Source organism: Propithecus coquereli, unplaced genomic scaffold (genome assembly GCF_000956105.1).
Source record: "Propithecus coquereli isolate 6110/MARCELLA unplaced genomic scaffold, Pcoq_1.0 Scaffold536, whole genome shotgun sequence".
Lineage (NCBI taxonomy): Eukaryota > Metazoa > Chordata > Mammalia > Primates > Indriidae > Propithecus > Propithecus coquereli.
In genome coordinates, this window is record NW_012151241.1 from 728,598 (window position 1) to 739,487 (window position 10,890).

Here is a 10,890-nt window from a genome sequence, read left to right on the forward strand (position 1 = left end):
AATCTCAGAAATACACCTTTTGGAATTTTCTGCCCTTTTCGTTGCCATGGTTTTTCACATTTTTTAGTGAAGTTTTGAGCAGTAACTCAAAAGATCCAAAAAGGAAAGATTCATTACTTAAGACAATGGCTGAGGGAGCATAACTTCCCCTAAGGGGCAACATTTATTTGGAACCAGTAGAAAATTCCTTCTGACTTCCCAGCTCTGACAGGAACAAGTAACTAAGTGTTAGCTCCTAAGCCTAGCAAGTAGTCTGTAAAGAGGACAGCAAAAAAGTGAGAAAACCAAGATGGCTAAACAAAAAGTTAAATGGCATGAAACTGAAAGAGTCCAAATCAGCTATCACGGCATCCAAACTGAGCCCCTTCCTGTAAACAGCACACCTCTACTTCCTTGCTCAAGCTTTCTTTCTGCAAATGAAGGAGCCACAGAGGAAAGGAAGAGCACTGTCCTCGCTGTCTCCATTTGGCCCTGGGTCACCTCACTATGGGCTACAGCACTGGGAGGTTAGTCAGACCTATCTGACATCCACATCTACACCACGCTTTTTCAACTTCCTCGGAAGAACTGGTTTCTTTATTTTCATAAGGAAAATAATCAACATAATTCTATTACTTCTATTACTTCATCTAAGCATAACCCTAATGGAAAGTCTCATCAGCTTGCTTAGCTGCAGCAAGCTAGATTAGCTTGTGTCCTAGTTTTATTCTCACACAATTAGTTATAATGAATGCACCAAATAATCAGACCAGTAAAAAAGACTGGTAGAATAATTAAATAAATAACTTTATTTACGATACTTCAGATTTTATAAATGCCAACTATATAGCTTCCAAAGTCCCATAAATCCTAGCCGAGACACAACCACCAATCAAGGCCCTTTGAAAAATCAAAGATAATAAAGTATCAGGGGAGAGTTTTGTTCTCCCAACAGAGAATTTAACAAATGAACTTACTTCCCTGATCCTTTAAGGTTCACACGGGGAAAACTTAACTTTCTTTTAAGGGCATCCCCAGTCAATGAACTGATCATCCAACCCATACTTAGAAAAATAAACCCCATAGTTAAGAAAAATATATCAAATGCCCTTCATGCCTAGAATGTAATGAAACTTTGACACCAGAATGAAAAAACCTCTCAGTCTCTGTACCAGACTGGGTGTTACTCTACCCGTTAGCCTGTATATCAAGTTCACTGGAACAACTGCATCTATACACCATGATGTAGTCATATTTTTATTCCTTGTGGCACAGTTTAAAGCCAATACTATAAATATTGTAGCAAATTCCAATGGTGAAGAGCAGTCTTCTTTTTTGGTGAGAAGTGTAGATGTTGGAAGTCTTCAAACTATGTGGTAGTTCAGTAAGACAAGTAACGAATTTACAGAAACTGAGAAATGGTTAAACTTGAAAAGAATTCTGGTGGGTGGTTTAACATTTTGTCACTGTCCAGGGATGGAAATAGAAGACAGGTGCGGATAGAGATAGATTCTGCTACATGCACCTTCAACAGTGAAACCACTCTCCGGATGCTTGGAAAAGCTTAACGGATTTGGAATGAACATACTTTCACAGAACACAGAATTCCTGGTACATCAGGCAACAGTTCTTAAACTTTTTTATAAGTTATGGAGCACTTACAAACGGAATTATCTGGATAGTGACCCCTCCATACGTTTTTACATCTCACTTGTTTCAATGAACTTTCATTGAAAACTGAGCAATGCCCTCACTCCGTTACCAGTGTTAATCTTGACATGATGCAGAATAGCTGAGGGCATTGGCAGACATTGGCTATTAGTTTCCTTTGTCATGGTAGAACTAAGATTTCATTTTCTTGTAGTAGTGAATATTAATCCAATGGGAGAAATAAACAAAAAAATCAAAACAATGACTGGCTCCTTAAAAAATAGCCTATCATTCTTGATGTTTTTCCAGCAATACGGTTAGCCACAATGTGCTCACAATTAAAAAGAAAAAAAAAAAAAAAAGACAAAAGCTATTTCGCAGTGTTCTCCATTTCAGACAATTTCAAACACGCTGAAGTTGGCCTATCAGCATGTCAAAGAATCTATGAAAAAATGGAATTTTCCTTGAATACCAAAGGAGCTGAGGACACAAAGTAGAAATCTATAGCACAGATTATCAAGAAAGGACTTGTGATTTCTCATCATGAATGTAAAATAAGAGGACAAGAATTATTTTTGCTCACAACCCAATATGGTGGCTAAAAGAAAAGCAGTCTTTGGATATAGAGAAACCTGGTTTTTTTAAGAGTCCAGCTGTAAGACCTGGCTTATAATCAGGCTTCCACACTACCACTGAAATACAGAAACTCTGTTTTTGATTGGTTTACTTACCTCCTAGGGAGAGAAAAGCAACTGAAAATCTTTTTTTTTTTAAACTAAAATCAGAAAAATGTGTGTTAGAAAAGGTAGCACAGGAAAACTGTGGCTTCAGCTCAACCTGACGGTGTCACAAAGTCCATTGCTACCAGTCTTGAATTCGTCCTGCTGGTCAGGCTAATTATCAGGACAGTCAACTTCTCCCTCCTACATTTCTTTATTCCAGATCAGGGCGTGAACGTGGTGGCTGTCATCAAGAGTCCCCAGAGACGTCCCATCAATGGAAAGCATACAGCAGCAGCAGGATGGTACAGACGCCAATAACACTGCCAAGGATGAGCGAGTCTCGCCGCTTTCTCAGGTTGATCCTCTGGATCAGGCTGTTCACAGCAGGAAAACGATCTTTGGGAAATCTTTATTAAGGTCATATCTGGAAGAAGCCTCTTTAGTGAAGTCACAGGAATCACAAAAATAGAGACCAGTGTTGTCCAGAAACAGGGAGTGAGGAGAAGACAGAGAGGGGCAGAAAATCACACTGAGGGAGTCTTTAGCAGACGCACACGCCAAAACTGGGAATACCTGCTGCTCAAGGTCCCAGTCTTGTGCATAGTACAAAAATGAGAATGAAAAGAAAGAAAATTAATAGAGAGAGAAGGAGAAGAAAATAGTAACTCCCACACATAGAGGGATTACTGCCAGGCTCCAGGTCAGGATGGGAGCCAGTGTGGTCAGCTTGGTCAGGAACAGAACTATGCAGGCAGGGTGGCATAGACACAGCCACCACTGCCCCCATGACACTGTCCTCCCTTTCCTTTTTCTCCTTTTTTCTCTCTCTCCCCCCTCCTTCTCTAAGGAGACTGGGGAGTTTTGCCTGATGGTTTTGAAGAAATACCTGGTCCTCTCCCCACAGGGTAATACCTGCTCTACCCCCTAGTCCCCCATTCAGGCAATTGGTGGGAATCAACTCTGGGGTCTGTATAATCAGGCACTAGAAAATTGTGCACTTTTAAAATTGACTTTGCAGCAGTAGGCAGGATATAGTAGGAAAGTGGACTCAACTGCTCTCACTGTCCTGCTTGGGGACCATAAAAAAGAAAGACAGGGAATTTTTGATTTTAGGGGTCCTAACTGTATTTTATAGCAGTCACAACTGTATTTTACTTAGTATTTCAAAATATCTTCATACTCCTGGTTTGTATGCTGCAGACCAAAGCACCTATGCTGTTTTGCGTTTCTGGCAATGGTTTCTGACACGTGCATCCTCTTTGTTAATAGAGGTACCAGATCAAGTACAGGAAAACCAAAGACAAAAAGCACCTGGGATACCAGAGAGCTAGAATAATCCCCACTCCTCGTGAATCCTCATGGCATTTTCCCATAACACAATTACTCTCACCAGGGACTATATTCATTTGAGTATTCTTATATAATCTACATATTATATGATTAGAACCATGTCATCTTCTAATCTTGAATTTCTCTCTATGACTAGAATAGAGCTTTACACTTTGCGTTAATGTGTTTTTTGAATGTTTGAATTAATCAGTGAAAAAGGACAATCTGCAGAAACAGTTTTAAAAATATAGACTAGGGCACATGTATTAAAGTAATGGACAAAAACTTTCAAAGTAAAAATCTCATATAGAGAAAATGCTTAATCTTTTCTTGCTTAGTAAATGGATAAACAAATCTACTGAGAGTATGTAAATTTTGGCCATAGACTATGGTGGACATATTTTTGTCCACCCTTCTCCCCTTCTATAATAATCTAGTTCATTCCACGTAATAGGGTAAGGATGACCTCACCCTCTGCCATCAGGTATACACACAAAGTCAGGATTTGCCAGTAGGCATATTCCCTCCTCTTAGTCAGTGACTGGGTTAGGAATGGGTAGTGACTCAAGCTGGGGCCACTACCACCCTCTTTGGGATGCTTGAGACAGCTGTTAGAAAAGACGTCCTTTTTCCATGGGGATTTCTGAGCTGGTGTTTAGCCATCTCTATCACCACAAGGAGAAAGTCTGCCTGGGAATAAGGTGAACACAGAGGAAAGCTAAGAGAAGAGATGGGAAAGGGAGCGGGGAAAAGAGAGAGAAAAGGCAGATTCTTGGTGACAAAATCTGAGCCCCTGGATCCAGCCATGCCGTAAGCCAAATTCTATCCCTGGATTTTACAGTTACATTAACAAATTAATTTCTTCCCTTTCTCCCTTAGGTCAGTCTGACAGCTTTCCGTTACCACCTCTCTATGGAGTCCTGGCTAATTCACTCATTTTGTTTGACTTTTTGGGAACACACATTCTTTTGGAGTAATTGTAAAATTCCTGAGTGGCTAATCTGTACCAGGCACTGTGCTGGGTTCTGGGATGCTTCTATGCCTTAAGAGAATGCAGGGGTGAGTGTGGGAGAAATATGTACACAGCAGGGAAGAGGGCATGAAAAAGAAATGGTGACAAATTCTAATGGATAATTGAGAAAGGCTTCAGTCAGTATTTTCCACTTCCGTTTCAAGGTTTCAAAGGTTTTGCTAAATATACTCTTTTATATTCACTAAGTAGCCTTTGCTCTTGCTGGTAACCACGTTCATATTAATAGAGTAAGAAAGACAGAATGAAAAAAAACTTTTTTTTAATAAATCACGAAAAAACCTGTTTTTAATAAATCACACACAAAAAAAAAAGACAGAATGATTCCATGGAAAAAGCAATGGGAACTTAAAATTTAAATCTCTAATTTGCTATTGACTAGTTGTGGACTTGGGCCAAGCCACTTCTCTGGGCCCAATTCTTCATCTGCAAAATGATAATAATTTCTACATTCTCTTTTTTTGTGGTAATGATGAGATAATGTATATAATGTAGTCTGTAAACTTTATAGCCCTATATAAAAAATAAGTAATTTTGGATGTTGCGGTTTTATACCTAGGGTGACAGGCAAGAATAAAATTCACAACAGACTGGAAAATACCAACAAATGTCAGGATATTCTTTTCCTTAGGCAAATAGACATCAAACTAAAAGTTACCTTAAATTATCCAGGACCACAAGACACTCAACTTTCGAAAATTATAGGGCCTTCCTCCCTTATTTGGAGAAGAAAGTTTTTTCCCTAAAAGGCTTGTCTTCTCAGAGAATAAATAAAATGCTTCAGAATGACGGGCTTATCAATTTTCCTGGTGGGTTTCTTGGAAGTATTTGCAATCCTAATTTAAATTGGGAAAATAAAAAATTAAAAAGTAGAGGTCACAACAAACAAGTAGAGAATTTATCCTGGAATTCAGCCTGCGCATAAAGAGTCACAATACTCTATCACCAACTGCAGCTCATCCACATACACGGCTGTCTCCTTCCTTCTCCCTTCCAAGCATCTGCCACTGATTTACGCTCCAAACTGAAAAGATAAAAAAGCATGTAATTCGTGATATTTAGATAAAAATAATGTATACTGTGGAGTTCTAACATGAATTCAAGAACTTTAAAAAATGTAAAACAATTTTGTGAATTCACATTTATAATTTTTTTCTAAATCTACTAGTATTAAACCTCTGATATGCAATTTTTAAGAAATGGAACTAAATAGCATGAACTTTCACAAAGTAGGAATGCATGGTATATTCATATTATGTAATTACTGATGGGCTCTACTCTAGTGATGATGGCAACCTGCCAAAAAAAAAAAAAAACCACACATACATACCACCTCCCTTCCCAAAACACAGATTTCAAACATTCAGAAAGGATACTGGCCAAAGTATTCATTTTGCTATGAATTGACTTCAACATTCCTCTCTGTGAAGTCATATTTTCTTTTGTTGCCATAGCAATGCTGCAAGGGGGAAAGAGACATGAAAATTAAATAGGTATTTAAGATTACCTGCATAGGTCTATCATACCTTTAAAAATGAACAGAAAACTACAATGAGCAATATCATCTTAAAAAGCACTGGGCAGGATTATAAGAGGAAAAAATCACTTCCCAAGCCACTTTCCCATGATCCTTTTTCTGAATGACCCCACTACTATTCTCTGCTGTCTTTTTGAAGAAGGCAGTAAGGTACATCCTATGTTTTCTTCAAAACAACAAATGAAAGAAGACATTGACAAATCACATATTACAAAAGCTTCTTAAAATGATTTTAAAAGGGACTAGCTACTATAATAAAATATTCTTAATCAGGAAAAACTGTTGAGAGGGAAGTAGGGAATTACAATAATAAAAATAGAAGTGTAAAATATCATAAAATATTCATATACAACCAGCCCTCAATTTATGAAGAGATTATGTCCTCAAATTCTACTTGAGAACCACATAGGCAGATTTGGGGACATACATGAAAAGGTTTAAACAAAGGTCACAGATTCATTAAACATGACTGACAGAAGGGAAAAAGCCATTCTTTGTAGAATATAATCTCTTTCATGTGACTACTTTGATGTCTTGTTTTAAAAAATCTGAGTAAATATCTTTTTGCTATCACTTCCAGGATTATTCATTTTCCATAGTCTGATCTCTCTAGACATCAGAATCCTAGAGGGCAGGGTCAGCATCCACTTTCATATGCAATATACAGAGGAGTGCTTTAGATATTGACATTATAAAAAGCAATAGGAAATGGAATACTGTTGAGTAATTCTGAAAATATTGAAAACATTTTTTTTTAAAAAAAGCAATAGAGATTGAGATTCTGGGAAGATGGTGGTCAGAGTACAAATTCCTGACCTCATCTTTGGCCCATTTCTTCCATAGAGTAATACACGAACAAAAGCAGACATGTTGCGGAGGGTCCATGTCAGGCCCCAAGTTGCCTTGAGATCTCCAGAAAAGAAAGCCAGGTAGAGGGGCTACACTCTCTCAAGTGAGGACAGAACTAGGGAACTGATGGCAGGCAGGGAGGCCTAGATTTTTCTTCGAGCTTAGAGCAAAGCCCTAGGGTTTCATTGATTCCTGGGGGGCCCAGACAGTGGAAGACTATGGATCTTCATGTACAGGTCTGCATGATGGATTGAACTGCTCCCAGTCCCTGCAGCTGGGAAAAGACCGCTACACATACCCAGAGACACTTATAAGCACGAGCTTATAGTCTAGCAGCTGGTGTGATGCCCAGCCCCTAAAGGGAAAAGCCACTGTTTAACAGTCTCCAACAGCCTGACCTATCTGGGACCTGAGTGAACACATTTCTGGATAGGTAAGGCCTCAGAGAGTAAATCACCACGTACCTTACTGAGGGGAAATGCAAGAGGAAGTACTCTAAGCAAATGACAAATGAATCAAAACTTTAATTTCAAGAGTTGAGAAGTCAAAAAAGAAACAAAAGTATGTAAGGAGATATATACAGAAATATACAAGTATTGAGTATCCCTAATCCAAAAATTGGAAATCCAAATACTTCTGTCTCAAACATTTCAGATAAGAGATATTTAACCTGTAAAAGGATATTTATTGAAGCATTTTTTTGAATAGTAAAAAAACCAACAATAAAGAAGTTCCCCCCCCTCAAAAAAACCCCAGAACCAATATTTGAATGGTATAATAGATTATGGTATAACCATATTATGAAATAGTATTTGGTTATTCAAAAGAGTGAGTTAATATTATTTCTACTATCCTGAAGGGATGTTTATGATATACTGAGTGATTAAAGCAAGCCATGGAATGTGTACAATATGAATCCTCTTATATTTTCAGAAACAAACATCTTTGTGTATGTTTGTATGACAGTGAGAAAGGTATCAGAGACACAACTGTCAGTTAACATAAGTTATTTTAGGGGATAAACAATGGCAGGCACCCACCAGGAGATTTAACTTTTTCTTTATATATTTTAGTATTATTTAAGTTGTTATAATAAGAACACTATACTTTTATAACATATCAATGTCTAATAAAGTAAATTGAAAAATATTAGAAAAATTCTACTTGAGTGATTAAGAAATGTTAATAACATTAGATGCTCCACACACAAAAGAATATGGACATGCTAGAATTTGGATCACTTTCAATTGAAGTTACAGGCAGTTATCTCTGCAAATTTAGAAAATGACAAGTCCTAGAGATTATTACATTGGGAAACTGAACCCTCTTCTTGGGGTCCTGACATTCCTATGTGTTCCAATGCTTATAACCCAATCTTCCTAATACTTTTAGGACTAGTCTAGAAAAATATCTGTTCTTGCAGAAATTTTAAGGTCTGCCATTTTTGATGCCCATTCCAATTCCACCTTTTAGTAAATTGGCATGAAATTTTGGTAAAATCTGAAAGTGACATTTCAGAATAAAGAAATTTTTAATTGGGTAAAACCAAAAGCAAGCAAGCAACCAATCAACAACAAAAAACACATCAGCACCTCCAAATCTACTACTGTTATTCACCTCAATACCACCATGAGTCAAGTAATCATTTATAAAAGTTTTCCACAGATCTTGGAAATGCTCCAGAATTGAAGGGATGAGTTATCTTTGAAAGCAGAACTGTGGAGTAGGGTTAAAAATGGGAGATTTGTGGAAATTTATACAAGGAGTTGCCAGGTCTCTAAATTGCCTTCCCTAACCCCCGCAGCCAGGTGATTGCCCCCAGTCCAGCAGAAGACCTAGCCCAGGAGAAGAGACCTAAAGATACTGACAATTTGAAGTCCCCAATGAAACAGCCGGGTCTCTGTCTGAGCATGCATTCTGAGGACAACTACTCAACAAGTCCTACCACCCATGCACACAGAATGAGCTTCCACTCACTGGATTTTAGAGCCACACCGATAAATATGAACAAATAGCCAGAAATCACCAGAAGTGTGAGGAGCACCTCTAACATAAAAGGCAGAGAGCCAAACAAACCAACCAGCAAACAGAAAAGCAAGTCTGAGGAAATAGAGGCAATAAAAGGAAGCCCAAGAAACTCTAAAATTATATTTAATGTCTTCAGAGAGATAAAAGATTATCAGATCCAAGAAATATACACATATAAACATGTATGTGTATCTGTCCTTCAGGAAAGAGCTCATGTAAATTTAAAAAAGAGAAGAAATAAAAATGTAATGGAAAGTTGGAAGGAGAAATTGAGTAAATCTCCCAGAAAATTAAACAAAAAGATAAATGGAAACAGAGAAAAGGTAAGAAAAGACCAATTCAGAAGGCCCAACATACAACCTTTTTAAATTTTTTAAAAAAAAACAACAGAAGAAAAGGAAGGAAGAAACTGATAAATAACATACAACCTTTTTAAATTTTTAAAAAGAAACAACAGAAGAAAAGGAGGGAAGAAAATGATAAATAATACAAGAACATTTCCCAGAACTGAAGATGAGTTTCCAGAGTTTCCAGATCATTAGAATTCACTCAATGCCTAGTGCGATAGATTGAAAAAGATGCATGCTGATCTCATCATGGTGAAACTGAAATTAAAAAAAAAAAAATAGGGAAAAAGGGAAGATCCTAGAAGCTTGTGGAGAAAAAAAGCGTATCATATACAAAAGATCAGAAATTTAAATTGGCATTGGACTTTAATAGCAATACTGAAAACAATGCTTTCAAATATTCCAAAATTATTTCCAACCTAGAATTCTATGTCATAGCTAAACAATGAAGACCATGAGTAGAATAAAGCCTTTTTAGATATGAACAGTCCAAAAAATTTATCCTCCTATTCATTCTAAGGAAGCTACTGAAGAACATGGTTCAGCATGATGAGGGAATAAATGAAGAAAGTAGAAGACATTAAACCCAAGAAACAGGTGATCCAATAAAGGAGATTATTTTAGGATAATGGAGAAAGAACATTCCAGAACCAGAACAATGTGGCAGGCTGAGAGAACAACCAGTGAAGATTAGAAGGAGGGGGCAATATCAACTCTACAACACACTGAATTTTAGATCCCCAAACCAAAAAGGGCACAAGAAGAGTCAAACTTAAAAACATCCTTTGTATCATTTAGTTCTTATAATTTTTCAGTTTAAGTATTCATTATGACAGAATATGATACATTTAAAATGTGATTGGTTTTTAAAAATTTTATGTTACAAGGTATTTAAAAGTATTAAAGGTATTATGGTCTTGTGTAAAGTAAAAGAATTCAAACCTAGGCTGAGCAAGCTGAGGCCAATCCTTGAATCACATATGCCTCTTTTTAAAACTGGAACTATCACCATCTCCTATATACTTTGACTCACAAGTGGATAGAGATTGAAAAATAATTTCTGCAAAGCACTTTGTATTCCCTGGAGAATGGATATCATCATCATACATTATGTTATTATCTTGTTGAATATGCATGATTTCCAGTACCGCATAAAATATATCTTAGACATACTTTCCCATCTCATTCCATCATTTAGAGTCAAGATGAGTGAAATCTAGGCTGTTGTTATTTCAAAGGTCAAATACTCAGAGGCAAAATACAAGCTCCAAATAAAATACAATGCTTTTAAAATGATAAATCATTGATGTAATTACTGGAACTTCAACTTTCTTACCTGTTCTATAAACTAAACTCAGGCACATTTTTTTCAACAACAGATAATACTATTATAGTTATACATTTAAAGCTTAGGAATAA

The 10,890-nt window shown here is 36.9% G+C and overlaps 1 protein-coding gene across 1 annotated transcript in view; it reads right to left on the reverse strand.

The window, feature by feature from the left end:
• Positions 1-768: 768 nt before the first annotated feature.
• The window catches only part of GOSR1 (golgi SNAP receptor complex member 1), a 51,057-nt gene continuing 40,935 nt past the window's right edge, over positions 769-10,890 (reverse strand). The window contains 2 exon segments of the mRNA XM_012657324.1: positions 769-2,747; positions 6,087-6,169. Of these exon segments, the coding sequence (XP_012512778.1) occupies positions 2,623-2,747; positions 6,087-6,169 (208 nt within the window). The 3' untranslated portion in view covers positions 769-2,622.